General features: G+C 43.2%; 1 protein-coding gene across 5 annotated transcripts in view; it reads left to right on the top strand.

Moving 5' to 3' along the window:
• Window positions 1-22,705, top strand: part of efr3a (EFR3 homolog A (S. cerevisiae)) — a 74,735-nt gene that overhangs the window by 8,847 nt on the left and 43,183 nt on the right. For 2 of the 5 annotated variants that reach the window (XM_061979136.1, XM_061979135.1), the window contains exon 1: window positions 15,068-15,142. The exons of 1 other annotated variant lie outside the window; for it this stretch is intronic. In XM_061979136.1, coding sequence (XP_061835120.1) covers window positions 15,118-15,142 — 25 coding nt within the window. In that variant the 5' untranslated portion in view covers window positions 15,068-15,117. Of the gene's footprint in view, window positions 1-15,065; window positions 15,143-22,705 lie in introns of those variants that run through there. 2 more of the 5 variants (XM_061979133.1, XM_061979137.1) reach the window with 2 other exon arrangements.

Here is a 22,705-nt window from a genome sequence, read left to right as displayed (position 1 = left end):
CGTGTGCTTGTGAGCGTTGTTTGGTTAATCTTTTTAGTCCTTTTAGTGTTTTTTTGCAAACATTTTGCCCTGAGGATTAAGGACGATTGAGGATGTTTTTTGGGTACCGTGTTTGGCTCACCAAGGCGTGCTGCATCTGGCGGCCAGCTGGGGCATGTCCATCCAGGTCGGAACTGGCTACGTACGTCCTGGGTCTTTTCCGCCCGACCGGAGCTCCATCGATCCTGCGCCGACGGTTACTACAGTGCTGTCGAGCGTCCTGAGTCCTGGTTTGGTCCAGTGTAACCCATATTTAAAATACCCATTGAAAACATTCATACAGTGCAACGACTTTTATTGTGGAGGGTTACTTCCTCCCGCTCGCTTCCTTTTAAGGAAGTGCTGCTCACTTCACAACCCCCTCCCGTCTGCTGTGGCTGCGGTGCTGTGAGACACGCTTGAGAAGAAACTTGCAAAATCTTCTCATTCTCACACTTTCCAAACTTCTTAATTCGAGCCGGCATGTTCGATTATCGGGGCGTGCATGGTATGTTGTTTTGCCTCGATTACTCAGGTCAGGTTTTTTTTTACGGGAAGGAATACCCGTTGACCCAAACAACCTGAGCTTCCTATCCACCTTCAATCTCAACTCAACAAATGTCGAGCTAAAAACCTACGCGGTAGGACAAGCATTTTTTTCTCCTCCGCCGCGAACCTTTTTGGATTACTTTTGTTTTTGAACTGAACTCTTGGACTGACGCGAAAGCGTTTGCGTACCTGTTGAACTGAACTGTGAACTGGTTCCGAGAAGGCAGAAGGACTGCATCTTGTATTTTTGTTTTTGGCATTATTTTTATTTTTTTCTATTGTGTCATCTGTCATTTATATTCGTGTGTCAATACATTTAATGCAGTTGAAAGCAAGATAACTAGTTGTCGTCATCTTTCATACCTCAGGCTCCTAGACGAACCATCTTCTGTTACACAATTTATACTTTTAACCCGCCTAGCCCATGTAAGCGTTACAATTGGCGAGCTAGCCAGGAGCCTGACAGTGTGAACGATTTTTGATACGACCTTTTATATATACATATATCTTTTTTTGTTGAGTTGAAAAATGGATTACTTTGTAGAAAGTGGTATGGACATTGCTCATATGGTCATTGTTAGTGGTGCAACAAACACTGAAACAGAGAAAGAAATTATTGATAATTTAAGCGGGTATGGTGACGTTAAGAAAGCGATTATTGTTTACGATAGTCAAAACCCTTATTACAAAAACCTGGCTGTTGAGTTTGTACACGTTGCGGCGTTAGAAAAGCTAAAACCGTTTTTACCATATACGACGCACACAGCAACCGGTGAAGTTGTTATTAACTTACTTTTGGTCGAGGGCGCCGCAGCCACAGCGGAGCATCCCCAGCCCCAACTATCTCCAAGTTCTGAGACGCCTTTCACGGGAGAGTGGTCGTCCATTCGAGCATGTTTTAAAAGGAGCTATGGACCAAATTAGCTCTCATCTTGGAGCTGTTTGGGGAGAAGAGGATGAAGGAGATGATGAAGATATGGAGGCGGATGACACCGAGGACGGAGTGGCTAGCGGTGACGTGCTCCGTGTTCAAGGTCCTTCTAACCCACCGACAGCGCCAAGGATTTCACTGTCTGGTCATGAGCTGACCCCCCCCCGAAGTCCAAAGACATGTCGTCGAGCACATTGTGCGCAGGGATGATGTTAACACTCAGTTACTGTCTCCATTACGGCTGCCCACGTTCTCAGGAAAAGTCCCGAAACCCCCTCATGAAGCAGACTATGAAGCCTGGAAAACACAGATGGAGTTGTTAAGTGCTGATCCTAGTCTTGCTCCTTTGCACATAACAAGACGCATAATCGAAAGTCTCCTTTCCCCTGCTGCTGATTTAGTCAAACATTTGGAACCAAACGCCCTGCCTGCCACATTCCTGCGGATTCTTGACTCCGCGTACGCTACTGTTGAGGATGGAGAGGAACTATTTGCCAAGTTCTTAAATACGTTCCAAGACCATGGAGAAAGACCATCTTCATATTTGCAGAGACTCCAATTAACAATCAGTGGCGTGATAAAATGAGGTGGCATTCCAGCAGGCGACACAGACAAACACCTGTTGAAGCAGTTTTGCAGGGGCTGCTGGGACAATACTGTGATAAACAAGTTGCAATTGGAACAGAAAAAGGATCAGCCGCCCTCCTTTGCCGATTTACTCTTCATGCTCAGAACTGAAGAAGACAGACAGTACACCAAAGATGCTCTCATGAAAAGACACATTCCCTCAGTTAAACATTGTGTCAATCTACAGACTCAGAGCGCTACTCAATGTTCGTGTGGCCATTCTTCAGATGCAAGTGCCATTGATGATTTGAGAAAGCAAATGGTTAAGCTTCAAGAGCAAATGTCCGCTCTGTTGTCTAAAAACACACAGAACACTGATAGAACAGATCACAAACAGAACAAGCAGAAACCAAGAAATAGTAATGCGCCAAAACCTTGGTTTTGTTTCAAATGCGGGCAAGATGGACACATTTCTCCAAACTGTCCAAACAATCCAAACCCCGCGCTAGTGGAGAACAAGAGGAGACAGGTCAAGCTCAAGCAACAATCCGGGGAGAGCCGTAAGCCGTTAAACTGCATGCAGCTTCCTCGGGGGGACAAGTGGGAGCTGCCACCGATCGTTGTCCCCACAGTAGGCACTCAACTTTTCAAGCCTCAATACCAAAAGGCTTGGTTGGCACCAGAAGCACTGGAGTGATCAAAATCCGAGGAGCCAAATACCATTGCCTCTTTGACACAGGATCTCAGGTCACAACAGTTTCGCACTCGTTTTACAACACCTACCTCGCAGATCATGAAGTAAAACCTTTGAACAATCTCCTTGAGGTAGAGGGCGCCAACGGACAGAGTGTGCCTTATATTGGATATATAGAGCTTGGCATAACATTCCCGGCAGAGTTTATCGGTGAGGAGATGGACATTAACACTCTTGCTCTTGTTGTCCCTGACCTGCGATCTTCACAGCCGCCTGTTCTCATTGGCACAAACACTTTGGACACTGTGTATGACCTTCATAGTCATAAACAACCCGAATTCCATCCGGTTCCCTTTGGTTACAGAGCAGTGCTGAAGATTCTGGAAATAAGACACAAGCTGGCAACCGATGACCACCAGGGAGTGTTGAGAATGCAGTCCACCGAGCCCCTGACAATCCCTGCTGGGCGAACTATAGTGCTGGATGCTTTTGCTGTGTGTCCATTCCTGCAAGGCGAGAAAGAAGTTGTGATTCAACACCCAGCTTCGTTTACCCTCCCAGGTGGTCTGATTATACAGTCCTACCTGGTTGATCTACCTTCTGTCCAACCTGCCTGGCTGCCTGTGGTAGCCACGAACAAATCAGCTCACGACATTGTGATGCCAGTCAGAGCACGCATTGCCGAAATCAGTGCCATCCAGTCTGTTCTCAATAAAGAGTAAAGTGTAGAGCCATCCCAGTTAACATACAACTTTGGTGACTCTCCTCTCTCCCCTGAATGGAAGCTCCGTGTGACAGCTATGCTCAACAGCGTTCCGGAGGTCTTTGCGAAACACGACCTTGATTTCGGTCGAACAGACAAGGTAAAACATGAAATCAACTTGTCTGATCCAGCCACCTTTAAACAACGGCCTAGGCCGCTTCATCCTCAAGACGTGGATGCTGTTCGCAAGCACCTTCAGGAATTGTTGGAGTCCAGGGTCATACGTGAATCAAGCTCACCTTTTGCTTCCCCGATAGTTGTGGTGAGGAAGAAAAATGGCACAGTAAGACTCTGCATTGACTACAGGAAGTTGAATGCACAAACCATCAAAGATGCCTATTCCCTGCCTAAGCTTGAGGACACGTTTTCAGCTTTGTCTGGTTCTGTCTGGTTCTCGGTGTTGGATTTAAAATCTGGGTATTACCAGATCGAGATGGAGGAGAGGGACAAGGCCAAGACCGCTTTCGTCTGCCCGCTAGGGTTTTACGAAATTAACCGCATGCCCCAAGGTATCACCAATGCGCCGAGCACATTCCAGAGGCTCATGGAGCGTTGCGTGGGGGACTTAAATCTGAAGCAGGCACTAGTCTTCATTGATGACTTGATAGTATTTGCCCCAACGCTAGAAGAACACGAGCAGAGACTCCGGAATGTACTTCAGCGTTTGAAGGAGTATGGGTTAAAGCTATCAGTGGAGAAATGCATGTTCTTTCAGACGTCTGTCCGCTATCTTGGGCATGTGGTTTCCAGTAATGGAGTGGAGACGGACCCCAGCAAGATTTCCGCCTTAATAACTTGGCCAGTCCCGAAGAACCTTAAAGAGCTTCGATCATTCCTCGGCTTTGCGGGATATTACCGTAGGTTCGTTCAGGGGTACTCTTCTATCGCAAGACCCCTCAATGAGTTGACTGCCGGTTACCCTCCTAGCCAAAAGAAAACAAAGCAAGCGGTCAAATCCCAACACTATCTCGACCCAAAAGAGAACTTTGGCGGACGTTGGACACCTGCTTGCCAAGACTCTTTCGAGGCCATAATCCAGAAGCTCACCACAGCCCCGTCCTCGCTTTTGCGGATCCAAGCAAGCCTTACGTCCTGCACACAGACGCTTGTTCAACCGGGCTAGGGGCGGTGTTATATCAGGAGCACGATGGACGCAAAAGAGCTGTTGCATTTGCCAGCAGGGGCGTATCACGCAGTGAAGCCCGTTACTCTGCCCACAAATGAGAGTTTTTGGCTCTAAAATGGGCAGTGACAGAAAAATTCAGTGACTACCTGTATGGCTCCACCTTCACCGTAGTCACTGACAGCAATCCGCTCACCTACCTGCTGACATCTGCCAAACTGGACGCGACTAGCTACCGGTGGCTCTCATCGCTCTCCACATACACCTTCAAAATTATTTACAGAGCAGGGAAGCTGAACGCCGATGCAGATGGGCTCTCTCGGCGGCCTCATGTGGAACACCCAGAGGACGCCCGTTCCCAGAAGGAACGAGAGAGAATCCTGAGGTTCGCACAACACCATTTGGACGACCCTTCCTGCATCTCTATTGACGAACACTCAGTGCAGGCAGTATGTGACAGGCACCTTGTGTACAGCTCACCAGACAAACTGCAAGTGGCAGCTCTTGTGCAAGCTCTCTCAATCATCATTGACGGCCTACCGGACAACTTGTCTTACCAGAGGAGTGTCGAGCAGAGGTCCTCTACCAGTTGCATGACCAGATGGGCCATCTTGGAACAGAGAGGACACTTGACCTCATTAGAGCACGCTTCTACTGGCCACGCATGTCCATCGACATTACTAATAAAGTAAAGACCTGTGAGAGGTGTGTTCGTAGGAAAGCGCTGCCAGAGAGAGCTGCACCGTTAGTAAATATCCACACAGCAAGACCGCTCGAACTTGTTTGTATGGACTTTCTTTCAATCGAGCCAGATCGGAGTAGCACGAAGAATGTACTTGTCATCACTGACCATTTTACGAAGTACGCTGTATCGGTCCCAACCCCGAATCAGAACGCCACGACAGTAGCCAAAGCCCTGTGGGACAATTTCCTGGTTCATTATGGAATACCCGAAAGGCTCCACAGTGACCAGGGGCCTGATTTCGAATCACACACCATCAAGGAGCTCTGTCAGATTATGGGAATCCACAAGATCAGAACCACGCCTTACCACCCTCGTTGCAACCCTGTGGAAAGGTTCAACCGTACGCTCCTGAACATGTTGGGCACCCTGCAAAACCAAGACAAAACTCATTGGAGGGATTTTGTCAAGCCTCTGGTACATGCTTACAATTGCACCCGCAATGACGTCACTGGCTACTCCCCCTACGAATTGATGTTTGGTCGACAACCCCGGTTGCCTATCGATTTGGTTTTTGGGCTGCCTGTGTCTGGAAATCCTCAAACATCCCATTCACAGTACGTTGAAAAGCTTAAGTCCCATCTTGAAGACAGCTACCGCATTGCGACAAAGAATGCAGAAAAGGTCATGGGAAGGAACAAGTCTCGATTTGACAAGAGAGTTACACCCTCCGAATTATCGGTAGGGGATAGAGTCTTGGTTAGGAATGTCAAGTTGAGAGGCAAGCACAAGATAGCAGATAGGTGGGAGTCGGATGTGTATATTGTCAAGGAGAGAGCCGGCACTCTTCCGGTATATACCGTCAAGCCTGAGGGGAAAGATCGACCTGTAAGGACCCTCCACCGAGACTTGCTGCTGCCTTGTGGCTATTTGTCAACAACCCCCAAAGCAGACTTGCCAAAGCAACCAATGACATCAGCCAGAGTGATTCTACCAGTGGACCCAGCAATTCTGGAGCTCTCTGAACCAGAATACTACCCCCCAGATGTGTATCTACCCAACTTACCTGAAACCTGCTCCGCTCCAGCAAAATTCACAAGTGTGATTGACTTACCTGTTCCTATACCTTCAGTTGTCCCAGTTGCAGTGCCCGTGAGTTCGCCTGGCCAGCCCTCACAACGTGCTACAGAAGGGGATCCTGTTGGTGTAGAGATGGATCAGGAAACACCTGCCGACCCTGGGCAAGTGTTTGAATTGCAGGACACAGAGTTAGTGCCAGAAGTGGATGGTGATGCTTTGCAGCAGCCAGAGGACGGCAACCCCTCTACGTCAGGCTCTCCGCAAGCAGCATCTACCTTGAGTGAGCCCGAGTCACCCACTGGAACCGAAACATTCAGTCCAGAATCTGTATCGCTAGCTCCACGGCCTACTCGAACCCGCAAACCTCCCAGTCGCCTTCAATATTCAAAGCTTGGACATCCAGTTTTGCGCAGTATCCAGACCTTGTTCCAAGGATTGAGTAATGTCTTTGATTCTACACTACAAGTAGAGGAGTCTGCATCGACAATCACTCCCCAGGAACGAATTGTTTGCCGCCAGCCACCTCCATGTACGAGGCCGTACATGAGTATAGGGGGGAACCTGTAACCCATATTTAAAATACCCATTGAAAACATTCATACAGTGCAACGACTTTTATTGTGGAGGGTTACTTCCTCCCGCTCGCTTCCTTTTAAGGAAGTGCTGCTCACTTCACAACCCCCTCCCGTCTGCTGTGGCTGCGGTGCTGTGAGACACGCTTGAGAAGAAACTTGCAAAATCTTCTCATTCTCACACTTTCCAAACTTCTTAATTCGAGCCGGCATGTTCGATTATCGGGGCGTGCATGGTATGTTGTTTTGCCTCGATTACTCAGGTCAGGTTTTTTTTTTACGGGAAGGAATACCCGTTGACCCAAACAACCTGAGCTTCCTACCCACCTTCAAACTCAACTCAACAAATGGCGAGCTAAACACCTACGCGGTAGGACAAGCATTTTTTTCTCCTCCGCCGCGAACCTTTTTGGATTACTTTTGTTTTTGAACTGAACTCTTGGACTGACGCGAAAGCGTTTGCGTACCTGTTGAACTGAACTGTGAACTGGTTCCGAGAAGGCAGAAGGACTGCATCTTGTATTTTTGTTTTGGGCATTATTTTTATTTTTTTCTATTGTGTCATCTGTCATTTATATTCGTGTGTCAATACATTTAATGCAGTCGAAAGCAAGATAACTAGTTGTCGTCATCTTTCATACCTCAGGCTCCTAGACGAACAATCTTCTGTTACACAATTTATACTTTTAACCCGCCTAGCCCATGTAAGCGTTACACCAGCATCGTGGCCTGTTTCTCCCGCCGACCTGTTGGTGACCGCAGCGTCAATCCACCTGCCTGACCCCGGAACCCTGGAGCCGTCTGCCGTTGTAGTGTCCTGGTCCTGCTCTTGTCGTGTCTGCTGGGGGCCACCGCATTGAGACATCTGCCTGGACGGGGAAGTAAGGATGGCACTTTTTCCTCCGGTTCTGGTGCTGGGAAGTGTTTTTCCTGCTGTCTTGGACCGCGTCTAGTTCTGTTTTTGATGTGTTTTTTTGCTATGCTACTTTGACGAGCTACAATTGAGTTCCTAAACAGACGTGACATCACACAACATTATCGTCTACTTCAGGGTCAAATATAGACTTGGATATTCCTGTTCTGTGCGGCAGAGGAATAATCATGTTTTCTTTCATAACTATTTTACTCATTTTGGCTTTGCTTCATCCGTTACGGAGCCATGGAGACACTAATGAGCATCACGATCAAAAAGGCAAAAAACTGTGAACATGACTTTTCCGGATACTATTCTAATTGGATTTTATCTACTGAAGAACTTATTTTACCTTATTTTACACATCTTGTTAGTCCTTATGGCTGGTTGTTATCTATCTGTTCTTATCCAGCAAGTCGACCTTCGGTTCGACATATTCAATCAGCACCTTCATTAATGCTGGTGAAAAATAAGTGTTTTATTGTTCTTTTGCTACTATTGTCAGGAAATGTTCAACCTAACCCAGGTCCAACTATTTAAGTGTTTGTGTACCCATTGTGATTGTAAAGCTAGATCTGGGCTTAGCATTATTCATTTAAATTTTAGAAGTATACTTCCTAAACTGGATCTAGTGAGGATCTGTGCTAAATCTACTAAAACTGATATACTTGTCTTGTCTGAAACCTGGCCTAAGAAATCAATGACGGACAAATATATTACAATTAGGGGCTACAATGTTTTTTGTTGTGACCATCCTAGAAAAGGAGGCGTAATTGCAATATATGTAAAACATAAATTTAATGCTGCTCATTTATTGTCTGTATCCCGCAGCAAACAATTTGAATTGCTTAAAATCACTTAAAGTGGAACTCCTTAAGGACCATTTTATCACTGTTATTTGTTGTTACAGACCCACTCAACAAGCAGTGAGGCCTTACTGTCACTGACCAATCAGCTTTCAACCCTGAATTTTTATGAGATTCTTCTTATTGGGGATCTGAACTGGGACTGGCTGTTGTCTGTCTCTGATGGTTTTGAATCAACCTGTGACTCTTTTAATCTTACACAGCTCATTAGCAGCCCTACCCGCCCAAATCTTAAATGCCCAGAGAAATCTTCTCTCTTATATATCGTATTAATATTAATTAATTAATATTATATTATAATTATAGTTATAGTTAATAATAATAATATTCTGATATTGGTACATTTGCAAATTATTTGAGTGACCACTGTGTTATCGCCACGATTAGGCAAGCTGAGCTACCAAACTGCGGCCACAAAATATTTTTAAACGTGATTTTAAGCATTTTTTGAGCAAGCTTTTTATCATGATTTTTGATCTTTTCTGTGATGTTGAGTTGACTTGGAAATATTTTCACGATGCATTTATCAATATTATAAACAAACATGCTCCTCCATGTAATTCAGAGTGAAAGGTAGAAATAATCCTTGGTTCTCTCCTGAACTGTCCAGTCTACTGAAAGAAAGGGATGCTGCCTGGGCCAAGGTTAGAAATACCAAATCCCAGGCTGACTGGATGGATTTTAGACAGCTAAGAAATCGCTTTACTTCTCTTGTCAAGAAGTCAAAGTCTGAGTTTATCTTTTGCAAACCACTTGAATGATCCCAGGAAATTCTGGAAAGTCATAAAAAAGTCTTATGGAAGTAAAACGCAAATGATCTGCCAACTTGCAGACTCATGAAGTCTAACTGACAAATCAGCCATACAAATCGGTTCTTTATTTGACTCCTCATATCCACATCCAAATCAGCCGAATGTTCAGAAAGGTTTGCATGTCACCATTCCTTCACACTTCTATAACTAATACATTTTAGTTTTACTCCTCTGGATGTGTTTGAGGTCAAGAGAGCTTTAAAACAAGTGCATCCTGGTAAATCTGCAGGTCCGGACAAACTTGAGACCTTCTTTTTAAAGTCAGCCGTTGGTTTTATTGCAGATCCTCTTACCTATATTTTTGATCTTTCTTTGTCCTGTAATGAGATTCCTAACATTTGGAAATCAGCCTATGTTTTACTGTTATTGAAAGGAGGAGATCCCACTGCTGGCTATAGACCCATCTCTAAGCTATGCGTCCTAGCTAAAGTTCTTGAAAAGTTTGTTAATGAACAACTTAAAGAATTCTTAGACACCAACGGTCTGCTTTCTGAACATTAATCAGGATTTAGAAAGAAACCCAGCGCGCTAACTGCTGCTATAAAAGTTGTAAATTACATTATTGAAGGATTGGATTGCAAAAAATATTGTGCAGCTCTATTTATTGACCTGTCAAAGCATTTGATACGATCGACCATATCATTCTGACAATAAAATAGACTTATTGTCTCTGTGTGTTCGTCGTTGGTCTGTCTGTCTCTTCAACCCCTTTACTACGGTTTGGTCGTATATTTGTAATGTCATGATACTGGGCGCGCTGCTTGTTGTGTACAGAGAAAAGCATAATAGTGCCGCAGTCACCGGTGTGGGCTTTCTCTAGCACGTCAGAAGAGGATATTTCACTTGTAGTTTGCAAAACGTTTTCTGCAGAAATTGCAACGAGGGGGCAGATATTACATAAGTCGATTAACCGAACGATAAATGGAAATTAAGTCGGAAACTTTTTCAGCGTCAATAATCGTGTGTACAGGCTTCAGGCGCATTCAATATTTTCATTGGTTTCAGCAGCAGTGCATGTTTGTGTCACAGTGCGGAGAGGCGGTGTCACTAGCATCACACTGTGCAACAAGTTAGCCCGTGACTAACACAGTAGCACCCCACCCCCTTCCTTAACATATAGTAGTGATGTTTATTCAAGTGCAACATTTTGCTAACAAAGTATTTTATTTTTATTTGTTTGTTTTATTTAACTTGGAGATTTAAACGTTTACATTCCTATTACAATGTTAAAATGTACAAGAAATACAAGTGTATTGCACTTTAAAGGGTACACTTGCATTATAATTACGTGTTATTACACCAACGGTTAATTTGGTCTCAAAAAACTATTGACAATAATATTGTTTCTCTGCAATAACCGTCGAGCAAAATTTGTTATTGGCCCAGACCTGTCCCTGTACCCAATACTTGTGCTGTATGGTCAACGTAAGCGAGGTGTGCACATGTGTGGAATATTAATGCAGCTTCCACTTGCACACTTCTATGAGCCACTGAGACAGGAAGTAGACAGACTTTTGCTATTAATAATCAGCTGTGTGTGTATTGTGTGTGTGTGTGCGCGTGTCACTCTCACTTTCAGTGTGCTGTGGTCTAGAGGCTCTCATTATCCTCAAAGTGTTAACCACCTCAATTAAGTCATTATGTAGGCCGCCGCAATGTGAGCACTCAGCGGATGGCTAGAAGGTGCTAATAAATGGCTTGATGAAAGCAGCAAGACCTTTTTGTTTTTTGCAAAGTGTCAAGTCGCGTGCATCTAGAAGTTTGGGATCCTCGCTGAATCAAGGCAGGTCAAACATGGATTGGACTTGCTTTGTAACCATGTGGTGATAATGTAACGTATGTCAGATAGCTTAACTGTGTGACTGCACATTAAGCACACTCTCAAATACTTTAAGAGTCATGCTCTTGTGGGATGACCACTGTTACGCTAGCATTGACTACTTGACATACTTCACAAAATGGATTATTCTCTCTAATTCACCCGTTCGTCCTTCAGTTCTCCCTCTGCTGGTGTCCGTGCCGAGCTACACCAGAATGCTTGCACTTTGTATGGGTTTACCTGCACTTTGACACAAGAACATTACATTTCTGTCTGGCTGTAGTGCATTTTTTGACACAACTATAATGCAATAATGTGAGTACTAACGTTACCAACGCCGTTAGTTTTTCTAGTAACGAATAATCTTATCAAATGTATGTACGTTACAACGCCAATACTGATATGTTTTGATGTGTACTAAACATCTTTTAATCCCTGCAAGTTCACTTCAGGAAGTAACTCTATAAGAGTGCAAGCGGCAGCCATCACACACACACGCTACACAGGGGAATAATGAACATTCAATAAAGTAACAATAATAAGATTATACACCCTGTTTGTGGACAGAGCGAAATGTAGCCATTGACGCACGTTGAATCACTTTAACGATCAGTGAAAACATTCCACAGGCGCTGCAGTCAACAATCTCATTCCAGTCCGCAGACTACCGATAACGCTAAAGAGACTTCAGACTGTACAAAATGCGTCTGCCAGACTTTTGACCCTTTCACCCAGAACAGCTCGTATCACCCCCGTTCTATCAAGTCTTCATTGGCTTCCAGTTAAATTCCGCATTGAGTTTAAGATTTTAGTCCTGACATTCCGTGGTGGGACCCCTCAGTACATCACTGATTTGCTATGCCCCTACTCCTCAGGGCGCAGCCTCCGGTCTCCAGGCCAGGGTCTCCTTAAGATCCCAAAAACTCGTTTTAAAACCCGTGGAGACCTGGCATTCCAGGCTATAGCTCCAAGACTCTGGAACAATTTACACAAGTCCCTCTGTAATCTTGACTGTGTTGAAACTTTTAAAAAACATTTGAAAACTTCTCTTTTTATTAAAGCTTTTAGTTAGTGCACCTTTTAACTGTCATTTTTAATCCACTCTGTATCCTTTTCATGATGTTGCCCCTGTAATTTTAATTGAATTGTTGTTTTACTTCACCTATGTTTTGTACAGCGCTTTGTGATTTTATCTGTAAAAGCGCTTTATAAATAACATTTACTTCCTTACTTACTTAAAAGGCTGAGCTGAAACAGCCAATGAGCGCGCCCTTTTTGACGTCACACTTCACTTGACAGCAGTCAATGTATTTCTCTAATGAAAACTTTTCTCAACTGCATACACCAGATATATGAAAGTATAAAAAAAAAGTAACGCATGAATTACTTTCTCTAATAGTAATCCATTACATCTAATAATTCATTTCGTTAGTAATTAATGTACTTTTTTGGGAAAGTAACGAGTAAATGTAATTAATTATTAAAAAAATTAAATTAAAAATTCCAACACCGATAACAAGTGATCTTGCTTTCTGGGACTGCGACTCCCACAATAAATTTTATGGATTGAGTTGAAGTTGAGCCTCCGCCCCTTCCCTCATAGAGGAAGAATAGCGCGTCTGTTTTTATTTTTAAAAGCAAGAAGAGCACAAACACATGAGTAATCATCTGATTGATCTCTTAAATGGTAATAGTCTGTATTTATATGATGCTTTTACTATACCTGCACGATACCAAAAGCACTTCACAGTATACGTCACATTCACACACACATTCACACACACATTCACACACTGATGGCGGAATCTGCCATACAAGGCGCTAACCACGACCTATTAGGAGCAAGGTGAGTGAAGTGTCATGCCAAAAGACACAATTGTGGTTAGAGTGTCCGCCCTGAGATCGGTAGGTTGTGAGTTCAAACCCCGGCCGAGTCATACCAAAGACTATAAAAATGGGACACATTACCTCCCTGCTTGGCACTCAGCATCAAGGGTTGGAATTGGGGGTTAAATCACCAAAAATGAATGCCGGGCGCGGCCACCGCTGCTGCCCACTGTTCTTCTCACCTCCCAGGGGGTGATCAAGGGTGATGGGTCAAATGCAGAAAATCATTTTGCCACACCTAGTGTGTGTGACAATCATTGGTACATTAAATTGCCATGACTAGGATGGCAGAAGCTGAATTCGAACCAGGAACCCTCAAGTTTCTAGCACAGCCACTGTACAATTACATTTATTTTTTTTAAAGCATATTCTACAATTTTTTGGTCCTAAATTGAGCATTTTCAAATATAAAAATGTTTAAATGAACTAAAAATATAATTGTTACAGGAGTATCGTCCACTCGATAAGACCAAACAAATGGTACGGCGCAGTTCAGTATCGCGGCCACTTATTGGCTCAGCCTCGGGCAGCATTACTGTACAGAAGTAGAGTCTCTAAACACGAGTACATTAAATAAAAACAGCAGAAGAAGATGCTAGATTTGTTGCTCGTTATTTTTACTTTTTAAAAAGTCATTAAAAGTCCGAGAGTGACACTTGACAAATTCTCAAAGCACATTGTACAACAAGCAGCAACAATTGAAAATATGGCAAAACAGATTTGTTTTTAAATGTATTTATACATTGTTTTGCCTTTTTATCTATTTCAATCAACTTCATTTATATAGCACATTTCAAATAACAATAAAAGTTTCGCAAAGTGCTGCACAGGAAGTAAAACACACATTTAGGAGCAGGATACAACTAAGGAGAGTCAATTGTAAAAAAACATTAGTGAAATTGTTTTTTTTTAAAGAAAATCATATATAGCAGATTACCGTATTTTTTGGAGTATAAGTCGCACCTGCCGAAAATGCATAATAAAGAAGGAAAAAAACATATATAAATCGCACTGGAGCCCGGCCAAACTATGAAAAGAACTGCGACTTATAGTCCGAAAAATACGGTATGCAAATTATAAAATTACGTCATAGTAACTGCACCTATGACCACACGCCCACCGCCACAGGTATCTTGGCAGTCTGGGGGAAACCCAAGGATGTTATTTCATGTCTAGAAAGGTCTCATATTGTTGGGAAATGTATTTAGAAGGTAGTGAAGATTTTTTATGCTCTAGCTATGAAAATATTTGACTTTTAAATAACGATTCCTACTTTGCGGAAATTCATTTATTGCGGTCACGTCCGAAACCAGTTAACAGCGAGAAACGAGAGACGGCTGTATACTGTGTACCTTGTGTACACTCCTTAATAGGTTTAAGTACAGAAGTGTGCCAATTTAGACATCCTTTGACTCCACGATGTTTCATTCCAGCTCACCTTGTTAGCATCACGTAGCCTGCACACACTGCATGTGTGTGTTTGTGCCCATTGCGCACACATAACAGATGTTAAACACCCGCACACACACAAACATGCATTTTGCTATGCACATGAATGTGTGCGTCCTTCAATGTTGGCATACTCTTTCTACACAATTACACTCCATCAGAATGATTAAAACAACAAACACTCATTTGCGTGTGTGTGTGTGGTGGTAGGCTAATAATTTTTGCGGTTCTTGGAGCATTTTAGTTTGGACTGCGCAGCTTCACCAGCAGTGTGAAACACTGCAAGGTCAGACAGTGAGTGGGCGTGCGGGGTGGGGAATGAGAGACACACACAGTCAGAAACTAGACGTCCATGTCCACCTGGCAGGCAGGCCGCCTTTTTCTCCTGGAACATGGATTCAGAGAACAACGAGTCTGGTAGGAGGCTAGTTTTGTTTTTTATGCTTTGCTAAAGAACTTAGCATTTTATTAGCCATTGAGCTGCTTTTGTGCAAACTGTCCAGCCCTCTCATCCTCACTCTCCAACCAGAGGCGAGCATCCTTATGCCACACAGGCGTGTGCACCAATGGGAGTGGCAGCAAATATTTGATGAAGTCATAGCAAGGCGCTCCCCTTCATGACCTGCACAAGGGGGATTGTTGCTGGAACTAATGTCTCTTTTGCTAGCTAAATTGCTAACATACTCCTGTAGTCCTCCAGTAAACGCCGACAGGTGAATGTGAGCGTGAAGGACGTGTATGTCTGAGTGAGCGTGGTCGTGCCGCCGGCCAGCAGATGTTTGATTGGCAGGCCGCCTAAAGCTTTGGAGGACATTGAGCTTGTCTTTCATGCACTGTTAAGTCACTCCCACTGCTGCGCTACATGCACACACACACACACACACACACACACACACACACACACACACACACACACACACACACACACACACACACACACACACACACACACACACACACACACACACACACACACACACACACAGCTGAATGTCCAAACTTCCCTTTGAGGAAGTGAAAAGTAGAAGTTTAGCTTGGATTCAATATTACAATTGTCAACAAACTCATACACTTAGAACAGCGCTGACCCACACACACACACACACACACACACACACACACATGCACACAGCTGAATGTCCAAACTTCCCTTTGAGGAAGTGAAAAGTAGAAGTTTAGCTTGGATTCATTATTACAATTGTCAACAAACTCATACACTTAGAACAGCTGACCGACACACACACACACACGCGCACACACACGCGCACACACACACACACACACACACACACACACACACACACACACACACACACACACACACACACACACACACACACGATTAACATGTTTTAACCTAATGTCAGCGTAACCTTTGCTGTGATTGTGAATGTGCTACATTCAGTGACATCATTGTTGTTGTTCCAAAGTTAAAGGCAGGGCTGTCCAAAGGGCAGGTGGGGGATTTTCGGCTTGCAGCATGTTTTTTTTATTGTCCCATGGCATCGTGTAATTGTGTATGATATGAAACGTGCGTCAGGTGCTCGCTTTTGTGACTTCCTGTGACCGTCGGGATGAATTTATGACTCCGTCGTTTAAAGTGATTCAACCCCAGTTACCCCCCGCCACCAATCACTGCTGAACTCACTGCTAAGCTCCTCCCTCCGAGCTGCACTTAGCTGATTGGTTAACCCAGAGGTAAAATGTCATCGGAGAAGTGAATATTTAGACTACTGCAATTGGAGACCATAGTTTACTAAAGTGAATAAATACCGTATTCATCCAAAAAATACATAGGTGCTGTATTAGTTTGATATAAAGAGAACTATTGATAAAAAATATTTTAAAACATGTACTATATTAATCCGGAAGTGATTCTGTGTGACAAAATGAACAGCATATCCTGTCGTGATTGAGGCTCAGTATTGACTAATAGGATTGAAGGCCCTCGTTAGTGCTGGGCGTTATGGAAAAAAATGTATATCACGATATGGATCAATTTATATCACGATAACGATATACCACGGTATAGCTATGGTGCGCTTTCAGTTCTATGAAAAATGGAACAACATACATAACCACTTACCTTTTTTCTCACTTTATTTGCAAATGAAATAAACAAATACATTTGCCATAGCAAACAACAATAGCAACAAAACAAATTTTTCAAGTTTTTAAAACACTTTTTTCAAGTTTTTTTAAGTTTTACAAATATTCAAGTTTCTCTCAAGTGCAGTCAGAACGTTAGATCGTAACTAAAAATAAACAAATACTTTTGGTATCAGATGTAAACAATTGCAAAAAAAATTCTTAAAATGCATGTCTCTGGAATCATTAACGTTAGCTTTTAGTGCAGTCAGAACAGTAGTAGATCACAATGAAATTCAAACAAATACTTTCGGTTTATCAACTGTACCGGGACCATACCTTTAACAATGAGGCTTGCGATGGCGTCTGTTATTTGTCGGTAAATGCGGGACGTTTTCTCGTAGAGTTTGTTTCGTACCAGAGCGTCTTGAATTTTTGGTTGATTGGGTTTAGCGCTGGTAGCATTGATTGGTGTGACTCTTGCCTTTTGGGTCTCAGTGTACTCCTTCTCATGGTGTTTTCTGAGGTGGTAGAATAGGTCTGTTGTGTTAGCGTCGAGCAACGGAACACTTTTTATTTGCATACTTTGCATATGACCGTTTTCTGCTCTGAATCCGTCGCTTTGAACCCAAAATAAAGCCAGACTGACGAGCTACCCCCTCGTTTGGGTAGGAGTTCGTCCTGGGACTCTGTCTCTGCCTCATGTGTGTAACCCGCAACGGCGGGAGACGCTGGACACAAAGAGGGCACGTAAAGCGGTGTCATGTCGAAAAATCGATAGAGAAATGCGAGCCTACATGTCAACGCATCCTTTTCTTTGTAAAAAATATTGTTTTCTCTCCCGTTTGACACCAAATACACTTACTGAATGTGCAATTATTGTTGTTGTTACTATGAATAATCTGATGGCACAAGCCCTATGGATAAAATACAGCCTATCGCTTGAAACGATAAAAATAGAAATGGCACGATAGACATTTTTCTATCGTGCCCACAATTTGTATCGTCATATCGCCCAGCACTAGCCCTCCCCGTCTGGCCGTGGCTAGTATGACTTTCAGGTCAGTTTTTTTTTGTTTGACTTTTCTTATTTGGCTGGATTTGGATCCCTTCCCTTGACTGGATCCCACACTTTTGAGACTTTGCCTGGAGTTGGATTGCGAGCTGACCTGAACCTGGTAAACGTGACCCGAATGGTCACGTAAGACAAAAGACATTAGGACTCCAAAAAAAAAGCATACTGACTTATTTTATATATTGTTTATATGTACTGTATATAGGTTGTGTTAATGTGGACAGTTGCAAGTTTATAACATTTGCAATTAAATGCAAATAACAGTCAAAATTCTGTGTACGCGTCCATTGTTGTTGCGCCCCTTTGCCTCAGAGGAACCAAGCATCCTTCTGATTTGGCCCAACTATCCAAAAAGGTACAATATAGCACTGTAAGTGTTACAATTGGCTGAAATAGTTTGGTGTTGGTCATTAGGAGGACTGATGAGCTCAGTAACGTTCTGGAGGCAAAGATGAACTCATTTGTCACCATGACGCCCAACAAGCTTCTTTTCTTTCCATCCTTTCTCCTCTGAGGTCTCCTTTTACAACCTTCATTCTTCCTGTCCTGCCTCCTTAATTTTGATGCCATCTTCCTATTCCTCTTCACGCCTTCAATTGGTAGAATTTTTTTTTTATAGTTTTTGTGCTGTTGCGTCGATAGATGTCTTTCATGGCTGTGGTTGTGACTACCTGTAGCTTGCCATCAGACTGACACAGCCCATTGAGGAGGCGTGGCTTCATTGGATGTTCTCATTTGATTGGTGTTGTCTTATCAGGAGGACCAGGTATCTGAGAACTTTCGTGAAGGAAAGGATTAAGAAGAGGAATCATGGAAAGAGAGTAAAAGTTTACACCTACGGACTTAAATAAGAATGAAACATCTCTAGTGTTTCCAGGTATCTCAGATTTCTTGTGACGTTCTTTGTCATCTTCCTCCTCTGCCCCATCCCTCCAGGAAACATGAACCTCTGCACTTCCTGGCTGTTTTGGCTTTGTACTATGAATATTTAAATGAGACCTCGTTTTACCGTCGGCCTGCATCTTTCGATCTTAATTCTACTGGAACATCAACCTCAAGGTGCATAATTACCCGCCTTGATGTTTCTCCATCAGCTACATCTGTCTGTATGTCCATCTCTTGGTGAGAGGGGATGCTTTTTGTACCCTTTAAAGTTGAAAAGCAAGATATGGTGACGCATGACAATGAGACAAATCAGAGGCAGCTATATAGTCGGTGATGCACCTGAGAGAGCGTGCGTGTGTGTGTGTATGTGTGTTCTCAGAAGACATTAGCTAGTGTGTCACTGACAAAAACTCACCATCACTTTAATTGGTTTTGTCTTTCTTTCTTGTGTGTCAGAGCATCTCCATAGCAACCAGTCCGTCCATCTTTTATCCTATTAATCCATAGTGTTTGTCCTGCTCGTCTTGGGGGCTACAATCAGTCCCCTTTGCTTGAAACTCAGCAACGAGTAGAACCCATTGTGGTTGCTGCACAGTGACAGCAGGTGTCCACTTACCTACTCCTGTCTCGTTGTAACCTGAGCTTGTGAGGGCAGCTCACATTGCGGCCTTGCGGCGTTGGGTTCTGAAGGAAAGCATGAAAGTTAACCCAGGAGCTGCCGCAGGTGATGTTTGTGAAGAACCTGCAAGCATGTGGTTGTTCCTGACTTAGTTGGACCTGCTGAAACAGAGAGGAAACGTCTTTAGTAGCCATGTCGTCTTTTTGCGTCCTGAGGGCGTATAGACAGGTTCCTCGCACTGAGGGGGACGAGACCTTCACTTACAGCTCAACGCTGAACAGGCGAGCACTGCTGAGCTCTGGTAGGTCCAAGATTGGTTCTAATGGTTCTATTTTCATGAGGAATTTCTTTTATCCCAGTTTCTAGGCTGACAGGAGAAGTGAATTATATTTATATAGCGCTTTTCTCTGGTGACTCAAAGCGCTTTACATAGTGAAACCCATTATCTAAGTTACATTTAAACCAGTATTATATCGGCACTGGGAGCAGGTGGGTACAGACTCTTGCCCAAGGACACAATGGCGGTGACTAAGGATGGCGGAAGTGGGTATCAAACCTGGAACCCTCAAGTTGCTGGCACGGCCGCTCTACCAACCTCGGAGCCACGCCACCCCGTGTGTGCTTCTTTGATGCGGTCAGCTTGTACAATCATCAGTGAAGAAAATTATTCTACATCCACCTGAGATCCAGCATCCTCTGTCGTGAACATTTGTGTTGTGCATAACAGGGCTATTTTGTCTACTGCAGAGGATGCTGGTTTTCAGGACGCTATTCATTAGGGTTTGTCATCACAGTAGGGCTGGACATATCAAGCTTGATAGTACCTATGCCAATGTGGGTATTAGTATTGGATCGATACTTGTGTGATTGGATCGATACTTTTGTTGCAGTTTTGTAGATTTTCTCATTTTTCCTGACGGTTTATGCGACCACAGCATATCTTCTTGTCTATTAGTGCAAACAGCGCATCTTTCTCTTGCACACTCAAGCACACCTAATCCCTCCTCTCCCTGCTACTTTATACTGACTGCTGATGGTATTTTTCACAAATATCTGCCCGTAATCAAAAAATGATTTTGTTTTTGTTTACATTTTAATATTTATATTTGTGTTTCATTGATGCTTATTTGTTTTGTAAGAGTGACTTTTTTTCTTAAAAAGATGTAGTAAAACGAAATAGGGAACAATTTTTTGTATTTATCTAATATCACATTGTTTTAAATTGTTGTATTTAGTTATAAAAACATGTTTTGCATACATTATTTATCCTGTGTTCTCACAATTAAATAACTACATACAAATTCAAAAAATATTTAATGGTCATTACATTACTGGTCAAAAGTATTCGTATCAGTATAAACAAGTGCTTTACATAGTGAAACCCAATATCTAAGTTACATTTAAACCAGTGTGGGTTGCACTGGGAGCAGGTGGGTAAAGTGTCTTGCCCAAGGACACGACGGCAGTGACTAGGATGGCGGAAGCGGGGATCGAACCTGCAACCCTCAAGTTGCAGGCACAACCACTCTACCAACCGAGCTATACCGCCCCAACAATACTAGTCCTTTATGTACTTGGTACCGAATCAATACCCAAATAACCACTACAGTGCTATTTCAATTTTCGTTGGTAATGTGTTCTAAAATGTGCAACAAAAACCGAGTTGTTCTCGTGAGTCTGGGTCGCACTCCTTCCTGTTGGCTTTACGGCTGACTTGCGCACAGTCATTCTGCCTTCTTCATATATCTCCACCGCCCTTAAAGTATAATCATGAATTTATTAAGATTACATAATATAAAAAGCTTCTTGTTGTAAAAACAAAACAAATTTGTAGAAGATATCATGAATGATAGGTAGGTTGGAGATCACGGGGAAGACCCAGGACACAGTGGAGAGACTATGTCTCCCAGCTGGCCTGGGAACGCCTCGGGATCCCCTGGTAAGAGCTGGACGAAGTAGCTGGGGGGGAAGTCTGGGCTTCTCTGCTTAGGCTGCTGCCCCCGCGACCTGACTTCGGATAAGCGGAATAAGATGGATGCACCATGAATGCAATCTTACATCCATGCCTTTACTAAGCAACTCACTAGTTCAACAAAATATTTGAGTTTTTACAATTACAATATTTGTTATCAAATATAGCCATCATATCTCATGTATTCAGGGCAGCACTGTGGCCCAAGGGTTAGTGCATGTGCCTCACAATACGAAGGTTCTGGGTTCGATTCCCGGGCTCAGGGTCTTTCTGTGTGGAGTCTGCATGTTCTCCCTGTGACTGCGTGGGTTCCCTTTGGGTACTCCGGCTTCCTACCACCTCCAAAGACATGCCAACTAAATTAGCCCTAGTGTGTGAGTGTGAATGTTGTCTGTCTATCTGTGTTGGCCCTGCGATTAGGTGGCGACTTGTCCAGGGTGTACCCCATGTACCGCCCGAATGCAGCTGAGATAGGCTCCAGCACCCCCCGTGACCCCAAAAGGGACAAGCGGTAGAAAATGGATGGATGGAGCTCATGTATTCAATGATATGCTTTACAGTGATATAGTGAAGAGATTTTTTCAAACCAGACAAAACATTGAACTAATTAAATATTTTGGAATAGCTTGTATTGATATGGTGAAGATATTTTCTTAACAAAAACAATGAACTAATGACATAAACTTTGGATATTTTATACTCTTGGAATGGCTAACATTGATATGGTGAATATATTTTCTTAACAAAAACAAATAACTATTGATGTGGTGTAATCATGAAAAAGAAGTGTGATTTTCAGTTTTATAGCATCAAAGAGAAAACCAATGGTGCATTTTCTTGCAGTTTTACTGAATTTCTAGGAAATGCTTTCCAAAGCATCGTAAAAATGGTAAGATCTCAAAAAACCCCTTAAAGAGCCCCCTTGGACCCCGGCTGATATTTTTCAATTCCTCAATTTGTTTTTTTTTACTGGCATCCCTGATATATGGATAGCATTTATTAAGCCAGTTTATTCAACTATTTAATTACAAATTACTGTACATGACGTCTTGTTCAACCCTGTTGCGGGTTTGCTCAAAAAAAAACTATATAACCATGCAACCAATGATGGCTCAGGCGCAGATTTCGAGTTGGGGATGTTTATTGGACCAACTCAAGGTCACCTGTGCACAGGGTGCAACAATGTATACAGTGCAAAAATTGGTGAAAATTAACAGTAAATACAAAAAAATAGAAAAGAATGAAAAAAATCCTCTGCCGCTCAACAATCCCTAATCACTGTTTGTACTATATTCCAACTCTCCACAACCAACCTGCTTACCTACTCCCACCCCGACTGAA

This window comes from Nerophis lumbriciformis, linkage group LG19, assembly GCF_033978685.3.
Source record: "Nerophis lumbriciformis linkage group LG19, RoL_Nlum_v2.1, whole genome shotgun sequence".
Taxonomy (NCBI): domain Eukaryota; kingdom Metazoa; phylum Chordata; class Actinopteri; order Syngnathiformes; family Syngnathidae; genus Nerophis; species Nerophis lumbriciformis.
This window is presented reverse-complemented; position numbering and strand designations above follow the sequence as displayed.